Consider the following 18,889-nt stretch of genomic DNA (forward strand, 5'->3'; position numbering starts at 1 on the left):
GCTAGCAGCCGGAACAGCAGGTGTACTAAAGTAACGCAGTTAATGGCATGTACTACCAGTAAGACAGTGCGATATCAACTGACTTTTGTCGAAAACAATTCTCAGATTTTAAGATTTTATATTTCAGTTTATTTATCTCATGAAGTATCTTCACGTTATATAAAAATTTTAATGTTTCTTACGTATGATATGAGAGATGTCCAGATTGGATGCCCAAGTCCACAGGCCAGCCCATCTTCAGCTTCATTATACTATGTCCACATGACAGTGCACATAAATTGGTAAACAGAGTAACGGACTTGAGGTGGATAGTGGGGCTTCACATTCTCCTAGGCTGCAACACCCACAATACAAGATAACGACACATTTCTAACTGTTCGAGTACGGCCAAGGATAAAAACATAAGGTTTGGCTGTAACAACTGTAATCAGTACTGAGCAGATTTCCAAGGAAGCAGACTATAGTGAAACAGAGGATATGCAATTTGATCAGTCTGTCTGTATATACAAAGGGGTGACAAAAGTCATGGGACAGCGATATGAACATGAGAAGATGATGGCAGAATCGCATACACAAGGCATAAAAGAGTAGGGCAATGGCGGAGATGTCACTTGTTATCAGGTGATTCATGTGAAAAGGTTTCCGACGTGATCATGGCCGCACGACGGGAAGTAACAGACTTTGAACACAGAATAGTACTTGGAGCTAGACACATGGGACAATCCATTTCGGGAATCTTTAGGGAATTCAATATTCCGACATTCACAGTGTTGTGACTTGGCAAGACAGCCAAGCCACTATGAGATAGCCGAAAGGCACGCGTTTAGCTCACGCAGGCTGGCGTGAGGTATGGAACAGTTAAAGGAATAGAGACTAGCAAAAAAGGTACGTAGCTTCTGGAATACTTAACTTTAATCCATAATTGGTGAACATCGCTCTTGACGGTACATGTTTTACAGCATCAATAGTAACTGGTAATGGCGCCTTGCTAGGTCGTGACAAATGACGTAGCTGAAGGCTATGTTAACTATCGTCTCGGCAAATGAGAGCGTAATTTGTCAGTGAACCATCGCTAGCAAAGTCGGCTGTACAACTGGGCGAGTGCTAGGACGTCTCTCTAGACCTGCCGTGTGGCGGCGCTCGGTCTGCAATCACTGATAGTGGCGACACGCGGGTCCGACATATACTAAAGGACCGCGGCCGATTTACAGGCTACCACCTAGCAAGTGTGGTGTCTGGCTGTGACAGCACACACAGAGTCAAGAGTGTGCCAAGAATACAAAATTTCAGGCATTAGCTCTCACCACGGACAATGCAGTGGCCGATGATCTGTACTTAATGATCGAGAGCAGCGGAGTTTGCATAGAGCCAAACAAGCAACACTGCGCTAAATAGCCGCAGAAATCAATGTCGGACGTACCATGAACGTATCCGTTAGGGCAATTAGGCGAAATTTGCCATTAATGGGCTATAGTAGCAGACAACCGCCGCAAGTGCCTTTGCATGCAGCATCTGTCTTGGGCTCGTGGCCATATCGGTTGGACCCTTGATGACTGGAAAACCGTGGCGTGGCGGATGAGTTCCGACTCAGTTGGTAAGAGATTATGGTATTGTTCGAATGTGGCGCAGACCCCACGAAGCCATGAACGCAATTTGTCAACAACGGACTGTGCAAGTTGGTGGTGGCTCCACCATGGAGTGGGCTGTGTTTACATAGAATGGACTGGGTTCCCTGATCCAACTGCACAGATCATTGTCTGGAAATGGTCATGTCCGGCTACTTGGAGAGCATTTGCAGGCATTCATGAACTTCATGTTCCCGAACAACGATGAAATTTTTATGGATGAGAATGTGCCATGACAGAACATTCTGTACAAATCAAGCGAATGATCCGGCCACCCAGATCGCCCGACATGAATCCCATCGAATAATTGTGGGACACAAACGAGAGGTCAGTTCATGCTCAGAATCCTACACCGGCAACAATTTCACAATTGTGGACGGCTATAGAGGCAGCATGGCTCAGTAAATACTGAGTCGTACTGAGTCGTACTTCGAACGACTTTTGAGTCCATGCTACATCGAGTTTCTGCACTACGCCTGACAAAAGGAGGTCCGACATTGTATTTGGAAATACCCCATGACTTCTGTCCCCTCAGTTTATAAGAACGGAGCTGTGTGTGTGCATGTTCCATCAATATTTTGGAAAGTCAAGGGCACTGTCAATCAAACATGACAGACACTTGGATTACTACATGAAAAAAATCCGTGCTTATAAAACAACTTATGGAACCATTTACAACCGCAAGGTGGGGTTGTTTAGATGGTAATAGGTAAAAAAAATCGCTGAGCAGGCAAGAAAGCTGTAAAACTATCGCCTCGTTCTCAGTCCCGAAAAAATTGAAGTTACAGTTAATTGGAATGTTATAAACAGATCCTTGTAGGAACGGAAAGTTATAATTTGCACATCATTCTTAAATTTTTACAACTTACGAAAATCATAGTTCAATTTTACCGTATAAGGAGATTTAGTTCTTCTTCCTGTCTAATAGTTAACTGGCACAAATACGCAATCGCAAGGACAGGAAGATTAGGATTTAATGACCAATCGACAACGAGGATTTTAGAGGAGTATAAGCTCGAATTGAGGAAAAAGTCGGCAGTGCTCTTGCAGAGGAACCATCCCACCATTCAGTTAAAGCAGTTTAGGAAATCATGAACAACCTAAGTCTAGATCACCGGGGATAAATTTGAAACTATTTCCTATCGAATATTGCTCCATCTCCTTCGTTGGGACTCAAACGTCCAACATTATTTTCAAATAATGTTTGATATATCTTTCCAGAGCCAAAGCACTGCGCTTACCACGCGTGGGAAATAAGCTGATAATGAGTTAGTATTTATAAAAATTGACAAAGGCGAGCGTTTCACGGGGTATGGTGGCAGAGTCACATGGTTCATACGACTCCTAATCACTATGGGATATAACATCTGAGGTCATCAGTCCCCTAGACTTAGACCTACTTAAACCTAACCAACCTAAGGACATCACACACATCCATGCCCGAGGCAGGATTCGAACCTGCGACCGTAGCAGCAGCGCGATTCCGGACTGAAGTTCCTAGAACCGCTCGGCCTCAGCGGCCGGTGCGGCAGCGTCGGGCTGTACGCATTTCGCCCCAGGAGTGTCTGTTGTGCTGTTTCCGTTAGTGTCGTCACGTCATCAAAGTAAAAATAGAAAAGGTAAATGTAAAACTTTTGCTGGGATAGTTTAGATGCAGCAGCACAAAAGCGATCCGTAATTTAGAGGCAGGCAGTTTAGCCTCATTTTTCCACGCAGTGAGTGTTTTGGTATTTGTGTGTGTGTGTGTGTGTGTGTGTGTGTGTGTGTGTGTGTGTGTGTGTGTGTGTTTGTTTACTTCTGTACTTCAAATTCTTGCCTCTCAGACTATCCTGTTTGGCATCTCTCCGGCCATTCAGCTGTTTGTTTGCCTCCTATCTGTCTGATTATTTTTGTTTAGCACAGTGATTCTTCCGTTCTTTGTTCCTAATTTATTTGTACCAGCAGTGAATCGCTGTGAAGGAACCTGCCTTGCTAACATGGTTAGTCAGAAATTATGTTTACCACACTATTTTCTGAATCGAGATAACTACAGCCTGATATTATGAATTGTTTATTTTATCCTGAAAGTTTTTTTATAACTTTACAGAACAGATCTTATTTTCATGTGTAGTCTCCTTTTTTAAGCACTGAAATAATAGAATACTTGTGAATCATCACAAAACGTATATGACTTTCAACTTTATCAGCTGCACAAAGACAAAACCAATAAATTCATTTGCGATTAAATCGGGTTGCAAATATATACGAGTACATCGTTATAGGGCGAAAGCGCTTTAAAAAATAGGGATGAAAAGGCCGGGTTTGGTGGGGTTACTATTTGAGCTGGGAACAGGGGGAAAAGGCTTTTGGTTTAAACCGGACCAGTTACCATTTTTATAGCCATTGGAACTTATTTATGTCTTACTGTAGCTAAGTTGCAATATATGAAACAAGGTTTGACGGACGAACTGAAGCTGGCACACAAGCAAATTGTGTGAATCGATAATTCTTTTTGCAAAAGATTTTGATTGAGCTGAAATTAATGCTCAGCTAATGGCACCATTTGTATGTGCTACGTTCGGATTTTACGTGCTAAAACAGTCACCCTTAAATAACTCCGGACAGGAGCGAGACTGATGGTTCAAATTTGGTCCACCGGTGTATTGGATCTTGGTCCAAGATAAGTTTTAACAGTTAGAAAGAAAAGGTTTTTCTGGTAGGTTCTTGAACCGGGTCACTTATATACTTCAGACTTGTACAAATCGGTTCAAACTTTGCACGGATGAAGTCAAAACGAATTTTTTTTTTCGGTTATCTTTACCCACTGTCGAGATACGATAGTTTAAAGTCAAGCAAAACATAGCACGTAAAATTCATTCATATATGAATAGAATATGCGGAAAAGGTTTAAAGTGAATCAGATAAATAAAAAATGAATTCATACGATAAAATTGAAAACTCGCTTTCAAAAATCTAACTTCATTCGCATATTACGTTAAAAAATGCTTTTTTGTGTTTTTACGAGAGCCAGTTCTTTCAGACTTTCGCAAATCGGTTCAAATTTTGTTACAGTGCAGACAAATACATGTAATTATTGGTCATCCTATTGTATTCTGAAAGCTTTATTTGTTGCCACGACATAGCCGTGTAAAGTTGCACGTACAGACCACGTTAAATAAGCTTTACGCGAACAGCACGTGCTCAGACGGTTTAAAGTGATACAGATTATAACAAAAAATATATTCTTATGGTTATTATAAGAAGCATTTGCAAAAATCTTTCATCGTTCGTGATTTACGTGGGAAAACTGACGCGTAACTCACGGGCAACTGGGCGGCGACAGGGAGGCCGTGCGCCCATCCCTTAAAGTAATCATGCCGAACCATTCCCTAACCACGCCGACCCTGCCTCTATGCGAAGCAAAGGCACAGTGAATCGAATAAGGAAACAACACATTAACTCTTGATATTAGCAGTAAACACTTAAAAATCAAAAGTGGAAAATCAAACGCAGTCGCTACAAATTCAAAATCGTTATCCTCCGTAATCATTGCGACAAAACATCTAACACGTACCTCACATATTAATATAAGTATTAGGTTGGTGCATATGTTTGTAGCGTTTTTGTTTTGCATGTTGGTATTCCGGTTCAAATGGCTCTGAGCACTATGGGACTTAACATCTGTGGTCATCAGTCCCCTAGAACTTAGAACTACTTAAACCTAACTAACCTAAGGACATCACACACATCCATGCCCGAGGCAGGATTCAACCTGCGACCGTAGCAGTCGCGCGGTTCTGGACTGAGCGCCTAGAACCTCTAGACCAAAGCGGCCGGCTTGGTATTCCGGCTCCTGTTGGTTTATTTACCGATTTTAATTTTTTATTTGTAGTTCACAATTGCTATTTGAGGTTACATATTGTCATTTTGTCGTTTGGTGATGGTGAGCGCTGCTGTGGACGCTAAAAAAAGGAGTGCCAACTGGAGAAATCGGAACGTTTCCGACCTATTCATTTGTTCGAGCTCAATAGAGGGGTGACAGCAGTGGAGGAAGCCAGAAACATGTGCGCTGAGATTGGGGATAATGTCACTGGACAGAGCACAGCAAGACAATGGTTTTCTCGTTTTAAAGAGGTTCGCGACGTTAGTGATTCTCCACGTTCAGGAAGATCTTCGGGGTTTGATGAAGTTCGCTTACACGCCTTAATTCACAATAATATGTGTCATTGTACTCGTGAACTGCAAATGTGATAGACTTCGATCTTTCCACCATCGTGCAACTTTTACCTACAAAGGTTCAAAAATCGGGTGTACGGTTACCGCATTCTTTAAGCCAAAACCACAAAAATCAGCGGGTGTCCTCATGAGCATCTTTGGTTGCTCGTCATCAACTGGTTCGTGACCAACACCGACTATTCCTATCCTGTATCGTTGCTGGTGATGACAAATGGTGTCTTTATGCTAACATAAGGAAAAGAAAGGAGGAAAGCCCAAACAAAGGAACGATTCCCCGTACAAAGACCTGCGCGCATCCACAAAAGATAATGTTATGCATCTAGAGGAACAGTGACAGTGTGGTGTACTACGAACTGCTTCCCCGAGGTGTAACCATCACTGTTGACATTTTATTATCAACAACTGAGACGTCTTGCAGATACAATCCAAGAACAACGATCTGGAATACTGCGTGAAGTGATGCTACTCCACCATAACCCAGCCCGCATTCTGCTAGACTGACAAAAACCCAATACGGGAAATCAGTTTTGAAGTCATTCCACACGCACCTTATTCACCTGAATTTACGTCCTCTGATTTTCACGTTTCCCACTCTATATCGAATAACCTTCAAGGAACTTCCTTTTTGGATCAAAATCTGCTCCGAACACGGCTCGATGAGTTCTTCGCCTCTAAGCCGCTTCATTTCCACAGTCACGGAATAGAAAAGTTACCCCAGCTGTGGCAGACAGTTGTAAATCGTGAAAGATAAAATATTATTGGTGATAACGTCTTTATTAAGTGTACGGAAAAACTCTACGAACTTTTGCAGCAACCCAGCAGTAGACGCAGCTCATTAATGTGATGGCTATCAGGCCGCCCAGCGGGTGACTCAGTGGTGTCAAGGTGCCAAGATCACTGCATGCAGACTTCAGTTCAGGCACAGGCTCACAGCTGTTGGCAGTAAAATATGTCAAACATGGTGACTGCTTCATCTTGAACTGCAAGTGGTCGTCTTGTAGTTATCGAATGATGTTGACTGCCTCACTGGGCATAATGCGCACAGATGGACGTTATTGAGCTCTGCCTGAGAACGAGAGTTTGATTTGCATGGCATATATGTGAGCCGACTGGCTAGTGTTTCTCCTATGGCAGCACTTCACCCCGGAACCAGTAGCAGGCTGGAGTGGCTAGGCGTCGCCATTGGTTGATGATGACTTCATTTGACTATGTTTTCCAGTGTAGCCAGCTCCTTCAGAAGCCCTGTTGGAGCTGTGAGATGTCGCAAATTCGGCTTGCAGAGGTATGACTGGCACCTTCTGCATCATTAGAGTACTGAATGTGTGTTCTTGCGTACTGAATACGCGGTGTTGCTCCATAGCACTTGGTCATTAGGCAGATGGGCGCTCCCTCCTTCCGACGTCGCTCAGCTGATGGATGCAGGAATAGGTCATCACCCACAGCGAAGCTGTGGTGCAACATCAACTACGTTCCCTAAGTGTCTGAAACACGACGCTTACAGGGTGTATTAGTGTCAGGGGCATTCCAATTAAAACGAAGGACATGGAAAAAAGTAAGAAATCGCCGTAACTGTTAATCCATTTGTCCCACTCTGAGATAAGACAGTCAAGGCCTGTGGAACCACAATTTTACTCTGACGTGCACCTCTTCGTCTAAAGCAAATCGACAGCTTTGAATGTTTTTCTTCAGGGTTCCAAAAACATGGAAATCCCATGGGTAGATATCAAGGTTTTATGGATGATCTGAAATGCTTCCCAGCGAAATATCTGTAGTGTACTCGAAACAACCTGCCAACAAAATCCCCGCCAACATGGTTCCTAGACTGCTGCGAGTACGCTGCAGAAGTTTCGCAGGGAAGCCCCCTTACACATCCTCCATACAGTCCGATCTATCTCCATGCAATTTCCATATTTTCGGTGCAATCATGGTTCAGCAGGCAACCACAAATATTTTCCATGTAGACAATGACCTTTGTTCCACAGTGGAATAAATGTATCTACAGCTATGACCTTTACTTTTGAAATAATAAACAACTATTTCCATCTTTCTCCTTCTCATTTGACTGCCCCTTATAGTTTTGACCTAGGACACTGTTATCGGCCCTCCATTTGAAACTGTATAAAAATCTGAAGGCAGTGGATAGTGACATGATGAGAATTTCGACAGAGAAAGGGTCGGGGAAAAAACTGTTGTGGAACTATGAGTTTAAAGTTGATAAAATGGAGCGGATGGGAATGTATTGGTATTTTTTTCCAGTATTCAAAGAGAAAGGAAACCCTGATTCATTGACTTCATGGTATGTGGGAAGATGACATTAGAAAAAAATTACATACATGCTTATAGATGAATATAGTAAATGGTGAAAGAGACTAGAAAAGACGTTAACGCAGCAGCTGACATCAGTTGGCTGATGAAGGCGATAGTTTTGGTTTTGGTTTTGCTTTCCTATCCATTGTAGTGCATTTATCAAGGTGACATTTAATTCACTGCGACCATAATTATCTTTAAGGTAGCAGAGTTATGCAGGAGTTTTACTGGGCCGTTGTTATCCCGCTTCTCTCGACTAGGTCCGTACTGCAGTGATCAGGTGCAGGTCAGAATTTCGTCCCTTCGACAGAGGAACAGTCATAAATGAGTGAGAATTGTAATGAACAGAGGTGAAGGTTTATTTGAACTCATTCTCAGTAACAAAGGAAATGAGAGATATACGTTCTCCCTAGCAAACAGAAGGCTTCGTTCGATTCCGCTGTTTGTAACTGTTTGGAAATTGCAGTTCGTATCAACAGCGGAGACGACTGATTTCATCTTGTTTGTTGTCAATAGCCAACAACGCCGCCGCACGGACAGTGATCAGTATCCGCTGCCTTGTGTTTCATACCTTTACGTTCTGCTTCTGATATTTTACTGCTTTTGATTGTTCTCTACGATAAAAAAGGCGCTTAAATGTGAACTGCGAGGTAATCACGTAGATGACGTAGATTGTTAATGTCCCAATATTAAATAGGACAGGTAATGGCATGTGTGGGTATTACCGAGCCGTTTGTTTAATCGGCCTTTGTTACAAAATACGAACACTAATTATCTAAAGAAAAATGGGACTACTGGCAGAAACCGACTTGGGGAAAATATATTTATATTCCAGAGAAATGTTGCACCACACAAAACAATGCTGACCTTACGGCGAATCTTATAAGATGGGTTGAATAAACGCAAATATACATTTATGGCAGTTTTAGATGTAAAAAAAAAAAATAGCTCATGAATATTTTGACTGGAAAATTATTCGAAATCCCGGGGGTAGCAGCGAAAATATACGGAGAGCGAAAGGGCATCTACAACTCGTACAGAAGCCAGACTGCAGTTGTAAGATGCGAAGAACAAGAAATGGAAGCAGTAGTTGAGAGGGAGTGAGACAGGTCAATAGTCCTGATTTTATTCAGTCAGTTCGCTGAGCAAGCAGCAAAGGAAATAAACGTCACACCCAGAAAAGAAAGTTCAGGGAGAAGAATTAAAGACTTTCAGGTTTCCCGATAACATAGTAATTCTCTCAGAGACGAGAAAAGACTTGGAAGTTCAGTTGAACGGAATGGGTAGCGTCTCGAAAAGAAGTTACAATATGGACAGCGTCAAAAGTAAGACAAAGGTTATGCAAATAGTCGATTTAATCAGACGACAACGGTGAAATTAGAGTGAGAAATGACACACTAAAAGTAGCAGATCGGTTATTTGAGCAGCAAAATAATTGGCGATGGCGGAAGTAGAGAGGACATAAAATACAGGAAAGGTTTTTTGGAAAGAGAAAAGTGTAGGCGTCTAACACAAACTTAAGTGTTAGGACGTCTTCTTGAAACCATTTAGTTGGAGTGCAGCCTTGTAGGGACGTAAAATATAAACCATAAGAAGTAGAGGCAAGAAGATAACAGAAGCTTTTGAAATGTGATGTTGCAGAGGGATGCTGACGACTAGATTGGTAAAAAAGTAAGTGAAGAGGTATTGAATCGAACTGAGGAGGAATGGGCTTGAGCCACAATTTGACTAAAGGATCGGTTGATGGGATTCATCCAGGGACATCAAGTAATCATCAGTTTGATAAGGGAACGAAATGTGGTCGGTGACAATTGCAGATACGATAAGCAAGCTCAGCTGGATGTAGGTTATAGCAGTCAGGCAAAAGATGAGAGATTTGCACACGGCAGGCTAACATGGAGACATGCAGCAAAGAAGTCAGTTTTCCACCTGAAGACCATCACCTCAACGACTGCTACTACAACGACATTACATACGGTATGTCGCAGCAGTGAAAGTGAGGATAGCTGACTGGTCGTGAGAGTATCCAATTGGCATCACAGCTATTCTTGATGGTGTCTCAAAATCACCATGTATGAATACACAATGGCTGCGTCAAGGAATAGCAAAACAGCAGAGAACTGAACATTGGGACTAAATTCTAACTTACACTCCTCAAATATTCGCTAGTCCCTGACCGTACTACAGGAAACTTTAGTTCACTACCGCATGCACTTAAACATCGACAGGTATAGCTGTGTATTGACTAGTTCCTCCAATGTGGATCCCCGCTTTTCGTTGATAGAGGTCCATCCATTACCGTGGAGCCCGGAATAATCCAGTCGTCAAATCTACCGCCGATGGTTTTCCTCTGTTCCAGTTCCTGCGTAGGATCCTTTGCAGCATGCACTGTCAAATTTACCACGAAAATCAACTGCGCAGGGTGATTTCACTGTGCTTTAAATCACAGCAAATTACCAAATTTCCGAGCGACTACAGTCAGTGGATGATAGGATCTTCAGGGTGCACTTATGGTGCTGAATGTACAAGAAAACACGAGTTGTAAATGGAATTGTGATGCTATTCAGGATAAAACCAAAGAAAAACGCAAATAGCACTAACATGTCGTTAACGATGCATCTGTGCTTAGCTTAAGTAAAGAAAGATGCAGTACGTCTATGTGAAGCGCACATAAGCAAAAAAAAAAAAAAAAAATCAGCAAATATCTGCCAAAATTTTTAAAATTCATCTTGATTCACTAATAACTTCTCCAGTTTTTTTATTAAGTATTTCCACCGATGTACCGATGTGGTAAAATACATGGATTATTAATTAACCGCGTCCTATTTACAAATTTGGTAATGAGGTCAGTAAAGTTGTTAACATATTACTAATCTATTTCCATAATTTTAAATATTCTTTCTCCTGTTGTACACGGCCATGAAAGACACACGCAGGTATACGACGCAGATTTAAAGCTGATGAACTTATAATTGAGATAATATCATCACTAATAACTTACTATGCAGTCTTGTTTTCTAGCCAGAAAAAACGTTATAACTAAACTGAGTGAAGTTCAACCTGTCTGAAACCTTTGTTTCCATTTCAGGGAAGTGTAAAAACCATGAGATGTGGCCCAACGACACGCTGGTAAAGAAGGATCCATCCATCGATAGGGGTATCCTGAGTAAGTACACACTTTCACTGTACTAAAATAATTAAAATTTCTAGAAATTTAATTCTTTTATTTTAAGAGTTTAATAACTGTTCTCCTACAGCAAAAATTTCAGCTTGCAAACAATGATGATAGGGAGCCACCAATTACGATTTTCTATTATCCCTTGTGATGTAAAAGAGTATAAAAGAGGAAATGCTTACTGATATGATCTGTTCAATTTGCAGCTCCTCTCAGAGCTACGAATAATTGTTATTGAAAATGACGTTGCCAGGTTTGGTGAACCCTCAGTTGCATCGAGATACTTACACAGGAATGCAAATACATTTAACTTTTCGTTGTTTATTTCATGATCCCGGGCAGACTTACTTATTTGTTGATTTCATCGAAAGCCATATGTGATTCTTCAATGGCGTAACTATGGTGCATTTCCTTAGTTACTAAAGTGCATCACGAGTACGGTTTGATGATTCCCACCGCTCTGTCCGCATAAGTTGGTGTCATCTTATAAAACAGGATCAATGTCCGCTATAAATTTGAATGCATCTTCGGCTGACTGTCTACAAATGAACTCTTACCACAATTTCGCAACAACAGTACTATAGTCATTTTCATAAGTTGACTATCTGATTTCCAGCCTTAGAGAGAACAGACGCAAGAAATAATGCAACATGTTGTCATTTTTTAGTCTTGAGTACCATGTGTACCATCCAAGTGTTGGTGGTATACTTTCAGAATTGGAAAACACATCAATGTTGGGCTACGTACAGAGTGCTTGTTTTAATTTGAGACAAGTAAATATCTCGAAAGCGACGCATCGACAAAAAAAAAAAAAAAGAGATTAAGGTGAAAATTTAGTATTAATAAGTGGGACATCTGTCTGTACTACAACTGGCCACCGCCTCACTACCCCTCCTCTGTTTGGGGAGTCAACTTTGTATTTTCAAATGAGACCCCCATTTTTACTGCATATTCGGATTCCACCCCGAAAATACGTACGGTTTACTCAAATCATTGTTTTTCATTCGCGGTAGCGGCGTTGTAATCGACAAATATCAAGTTTGCCTGTTTTTGCAATTAGGAACTGACACACTTGATTCTATATTACACTTACGATGTAAATTTAAACCTTTGTGTTCGAACTGTTGATATTATGATCAAAATTTACTTTGGTGTTGCAAATTTTATTGTACAGTACAGTTTGGTTAGCCGTTTAAATGTCTAGTTAGAAACTACGTTTACAGGAAGAAAGACGTGGATGTAATAGTTTCCTGTTCGCATCAGAATGCTTAATATTGGGAAGTACCATTGCCTCACGATTGGGGTGATTGATTTCTGCGGATCCCCATGCTCTCATCACTGGGGCGCTTGATTTCGGTGAATGTCCGTGGCAGGTGTGCCTGTCGCTATTATTTCATGGACATTTCACCTGATTGCAACGGTTGTTGTTTGTATTCGCCCAGAAGCCACATAGCGGTCAGCACGATAGTTACGGCAGTTGGATGCAAACATACACTTAAATCAATCACAGTCATTACGGGTTCCGTGGGCGCGAACACCAAAATCAAGCATTCCGATGGTTTGGCGATCACCACAATCAACTTTATAGGGAACAAGAAAACTACGTTACTATAAAAGCAGCTTATTTGCCAGAAAATTCGGTGTCTAGCCATATTGTTTGTACTGCAAAATCATAATTACAACACTCAAGTAACGTTGCAACATCAATATAACATTTACATCGTAAATGACATTTAGAATCAAATACATCGATCGGTTCTTCATTGCAATAACAGGCACACTTTATATTTGTCAATTACAGCGCCATTTACCGCGAATGAAAAACAATGGTTTGAGTAAACTGTACGTATTTTTGGATAGAGTACGAATATGCAATAAAATTGGGGGAGGGGGGTTCCCTATTTGAAAATACAAAGTTGACCCCGCCCATGCAGGAGGAATGGTTAGGACGTGGCCAGTTGAAGGAAAAAGGAGGAGATTAGTGTTTTACATCCCGTCGACAATGAGGCCATTACAGAAAGGAGGACAAGCATGAGTTATGGAAGGAAGGAGAATGAAACAGGCTGTGCCCTTTCAAAGGAACCATCCCGGCATTCACCTTAAGCGATTTAGGGAAATCATGTGAAACTTAAATCTGATGGCCAGACGCTGGTTTGAACCGTCGTCCAGTGTGGGCAGTACCACCGACAGATATCCCTCTTACTAATATCGACCTTGCACCAAGAGCATTGTTTTTTTTTCTTTGTACGATGCGTCGTTTTCGAGATATTTACTTGTCTCAAGTTAAAACAAACACCTGTCCCACCGAACTTAACTGCCTCTTATTTCCCAGTGAAACAAAATGTGAAAAATGCATTTGGCCAGGAACGGACCTATGTCAGGAGCCAAAACAATAGGCAGTAATGCAGGACCCTACAAGAACACAAACATCACTTTCACCACAAAGTAAGGTTTATTTTAAACGGCACATGTGTGTTTTTTCTACAGAAATGAAAACTAGTAGTCTACGATTAGTGATGGCAGACTTTGATTCACTGCTCTAAATCTTACACCTTCTGGAACACTTCGACTTTAAATAACCGAAACGGTGCCACAATTTCTGCCGTAATGCGTAATGCGGGTTGCCTGCACTGTCCTGAAGCCAGCTGTAGGCAAACCTTGCTTTGCACATTACGGCGAAAACAGTGTCATCCTTAAAAGTCTACGTATTTAAAAATATATGAGATAAAGAAGAGTCAAAAAAGGATCTGCCGTCACTAATTATACCGCTAATTTTCATTTCCGTAGAAAAATATTATGTACATTTAAAGAAATCTAAGTTTGTTTAGATGTATGGATTATACATCCTTTCCCATTGTGTGAGCCCTTGACATGGGTGCAACCCTAGCCAATTGTATTTTTTCACATTTTGTTTCGTTTCTGAAATATGTGAAGTGGCAGGGTTAGGGGGACACACTGTGTACATGCGTAAAACAATTTTCATGTTCATTAATGAAATATTATATCAGCCTGAGCGCTGTTTCTCAAAAGAATTTAAGATTTTCCAAATAACAGCCAAATTCCAGAATATATCATGGGCATTGTTGGCAAATGGATAGTAGTAGCGCATTTTGGAGTAGATGAAGATGTCTTCAGCAGTAATGCAGGAAATTGATTTTTAACGTTTTGAATCCATTAGAGCGCCTAGTGGTCTCGCGAAGGCAATTATGCGCTCTTTGAGTGAACATCTTCTTTCTCTAAGGAAATTTACGACATGCTTCATACAGCCGAGCTAAATCAAACTATGCTGAGGGCCTTAGATTAGGGGACTAAAAGTATTAGATTAGTTTGCTATTTGGACAGAAAAAACCTGACGACTGCCAAAGAAGAAAGGATGTAAAATGTAGAATGAACTTCACAAGAAAAAAGTTTCCGAAAAACAGAATTATTTCCACATATAATTTAGCTTTAAGTGTTGAGAATGTTTCGTGAAGTTACTGTTCTGGAGAGTAGCCTTGCACCACAGCGAGCAGAAGAGGAAGTGTGCTGACTCCCACAGCTCAGCGATTCCGCCGCAAGATGCCAGTTGCTCTGCTTGTGACCCACTGAAGCACGTGTTACATCGGCAAAACCAGCAGATGGACTTACGTTGCGGATCGGATTGAGCTTCTGCTAAATTATATGGAATACATAGGGTTTTCATAAACATGTTTGGTGTTCCAAAACTCTATGTCAGGCCTTTTGTTGCAAATATCTAGTTAACGTCCGCATTTGGCTTATGTATGATGTCAATGAAAATTTACATTTACGCTACTGGCCATTAAAATTGCTACACCAAGAAGAAATGCAGATGATAAACGAGTATTCATTGGGCAATTACATTATACTAGAACTGACATGTGATTACATTTTCATGCAATTTGGGTGCATAGATCCTGAGTAATCAGTACCCAGAACAACCACCTCTAGCCGTAATAACGGCCTTGATACGACTGGGCATTGAGTCAAATAGAGCTTGGATGGCGTGTACAGGTACAGCTGCCCATGCAGCTTCAACACGATACCACAGTTCACCAAGAGTAGTGACTGGCGTATTGTGACGAGCCAGTTGCTCGGCCACCATTGACCAGACGTTTTCAGTTGGTGAGAGACCTGGAGAATGTGATGGCCAGAGCAGCTGTCGAACATTTTCTGTATCCAGAAAGGCCCGTACAGGACCTGCAATACGCGGTCGTGCATTATCCTGCTGAAATGTAGGGATTCGCAGGGATCGAATTAAGGGTAGAGCCACGGGTCGTAACACATCTAAAATGTAACGTCCGCTGTTCAAAGTGCCGTCAGTGCGAACAAGAGGTGACCGAGACGTGTAACCAATGGCACCCCATACCATCACGCCGGGTGATACGCCAGTATGGCGATGACGAATACACGCTTCCAATGTGCGTTCACCACTATGTCGCCAAACACGGATGCGACCATCATGATGCTGTAAACAGAACCTGGATTCATCCGAAAAAATGACGTTTTGTCATTCGTGTATCCAGGTTCGTCGTTGAGTACACCGTCGCAGGCGCTCCTGTCTGTGATGAAGAGTCAAGGATAACCGCAGCCATGATCTCCGAGCTGATAGTCCATGCTGCTGCAAACGTCGTCGAACTGTTCGTGCAGATGGTTGTTGTCTTGCAAACGTCCCCATCTGTTGACTCAGGGATCGAGACGTGGCTGCACGATCCGTTACAGCCATGCGGATAAGATGCCTATCATCTCGACTGCTAGTGATACGAGGCCGTTGGGACTCAGCACGGCGTTCCGTATTACCTTCCTCAACCCACCGATTCCATATTCTGCTAACAGTCATTGGATCTCGAGCAGCGCGAGAAACAATGTCGCGATACGATAAACCGCAATCGCGATAGGCTACAATCCGACCTTTATCAAAACCGGAAACGTGATGGTACGCATTTATCCTCCTTACACGAGGCATCACAACAACGTTTCACCAGGCAACGCCGGTCAACTGCTGTTTGTGTATGAAAAATCGGTTGGAAACTTTCCTCATGTCAGCATGTTGTAGGTGTCGCCACCGGCGCCAACCTTGTGTGAATGCTCTGAAAAGCTAATCATTTGCGTATCACAGCATCTTCTTCCTGTCGGTTAAATTTCGCGTCTGTAGCACGCCATCTTCGTGGTGTAGCAATTTTAATGGCCAGTAGTGAATGTTCATAGTTTCCGCAGAGAGTTAATGACAGTTTTACAAGAATATAAACAAACTGCAACTTGTCCAAGCCGAGGAAGTCTGTGACTGATGGATGATCATTGCAACTCAGCGACATTCAGATACCGAAACGACGTCGCTGTCGAGAGAGAACCTCTTTTCCATAAGTATTTAGATTTTTCTAAGGTACCGTCAGTGGTTACTCTTTGTGTGTGGAGATTTCTTTCGTAATCAAAGCTGTTACTTTTATCGGCGAGAGTACTTCTCCATTTCTTCTCCCTTTCATTAACGTTTTGTGATACTCTGAGTTTTTGTACAAAGCATCAATATGAAAATAAAAATGCGTCCACTAAGTTGTTCATCTATCTAATAAATAATCGCATTGATTCGCTGTCTTCTAATCACATTGATTTAAATTCCCTTAAGAATTTAATGCCCTTGGCTGCTGAGTTACTGCAGGGCTAATTTTACGCCGGATTCAAGTGAGTGGAAGTTAACTTGTTCCAAACTCTCAATCCGGCGAATTCTTGGGAAGTATCTTGTCGATAAAAATTTCACTTGATGACGTCATCGTTGAAACAGTACATCAGTTTTATCACTTTAACTATTTATTACGCAATTTGTGACATGAACAGCGTCCGAAAACTCCCACGTTCTTCTGGTTTCGTCAAGTGCATTTGATATAGAGCAAGTAATTTCATTTATTGCGCCATTAATTCCCAGAATCTGACACTGCTTTTTATTTGGTTGTATACCATAAGAAGTGAATACAACAAGTCTCGTTCCGGCTTCCTGTAGCTGGATAATTACTTGCATCAATATTTGCCAGACATCATCAGGAGTGGCATTGCGACTCGCAGGCACAGGAATTGGGTGAATACGGTTATGCAGCAGAGCAGCAAAAATCAATACCACAGCATGATCTGCAAGATTTTTACCACAATCATATCGATTATATTCCCATAAATTGACGAAACCAACTTTGAGTGAAGCGTTATTGAACTGTAGCTTTTCTTGGGGTTTACTTCATAAAAAAAATCAACAAACCTTTTTCATCTTGTTTTTTCGGAAAATAATTCTTAATTGTACTTAAAATTCTACGTTAATTACACATGAGCATTTGACATAATTTACTAAATTTTGGAGTTGTGTTTCGCAAGGTTGTGGCAACATGTTTATATCCTTTGGGCAACTAATTTTCAGGAGCACACAATCCAGAATAAAGTCGTAGTCATACCACATAATGCATTATATTGTTTTTAAATTGGCATTTCTTTAACATAGTGGCAAGTATGATTTTCTGTTTTTACTGAGTTTACAATGATCTAGGACAATTGATTGAGCCGTCATATGGTTTCACCTGAGACTTGCTTTTGCAGGAGATTGCTCGCTGTTCTTAATTTATAACGTAATCGCATAATTTTCAGTTTCTTGCATTTCAGTATTGTTTTAACGCAATTACTACTCCGTTCGGTAGCGATCCATTCCCTACATTTTCCTCAACAGAACAAATCACAAAAACGTCTTGTTTACCATCTTCTTTTCGTAGCTTTCCTTCTTCGAGTGATCTACTGCTCATTTTCTTTGTGCAATATTTTTCCCGTTGGTAAACAAGGATGTTTTTGTGGTTCCTCACCCAAATGTGAATCCTACACAAAACTACTGTTAGATTTTAATTCAAAGGAATTGCTCTTACCCATTTTGAAATTCTATTTTGGCTATTGGAGACCTACAAAATATTTACGTTTAGTTTCTCTGCAGCGAAACCACTACGCTGGAAAGAAAACCGTGGAATTTTTTGTTCTTTTTCTTCTATAAAAACCAGTAACTATAACTCTCAACATCTCTTTAACATCTCAGACTTCAACCCTTCAACGTTCGCTCAGAACACCTTAAACAAACTCACAAAGTTAATGGAGACAAAAGCGATAAATGTCGTCCGATTACACATCAACTTGAGTCTCAAGCGACAGTGCTGCTCGTAGCTAGTGTGCACGCCGCCTTTCCTGTGCTACCCCTTATTAACGCGCGAGGATTCAGCACAGTTTCTCTTCTACTCGCTATGCTTCTACAGTAGTGAAATGTGGACGATAATCAGTTCATACAAGAAGAGACTAGAGCATTTTGAAATGTGCTACAGAAGAGTGCTGAAGACTAACTGAGTATATCGGTAACTAATGATTAGTTCCTGAATTGTATCTGTGGAAAAAAGAAATTTATGCGCAACTAGACTAAAAGAAGGGATCGATTGATACGATACATTCTGAGGCATCAAGAAATAGTGGATTTCGCACAGGGAAGTGTGAGTAGAGATGAAGAGGCTTGCACAGGATAGACTGAAGATGGGAGCTGTATCAAATCAGTCTTCGCACT

The 18,889-nt window shown here is 41.4% G+C and overlaps 1 protein-coding gene across 1 annotated transcript in view; it reads left to right on the plus strand.

The window, feature by feature from the left end:
- Positions 1 to 18,889, plus strand: part of LOC124594287 — a 321,387-nt gene that overhangs the window by 222,746 nt on the left and 79,752 nt on the right. Inside the window, exon 3 of the mRNA XM_047132649.1 lies at positions 11,236 to 11,313. Within this exon, the coding sequence (XP_046988605.1) occupies positions 11,236 to 11,313 (78 nt within the window). The remainder of the gene's footprint in view (positions 1 to 11,235; positions 11,314 to 18,889) is intronic.

Source organism: Schistocerca americana, chromosome 2 (assembly GCF_021461395.2).
Source record: "Schistocerca americana isolate TAMUIC-IGC-003095 chromosome 2, iqSchAmer2.1, whole genome shotgun sequence".
Classification (NCBI taxonomy): Eukaryota; Metazoa; Arthropoda; class Insecta; order Orthoptera; family Acrididae; genus Schistocerca; species Schistocerca americana.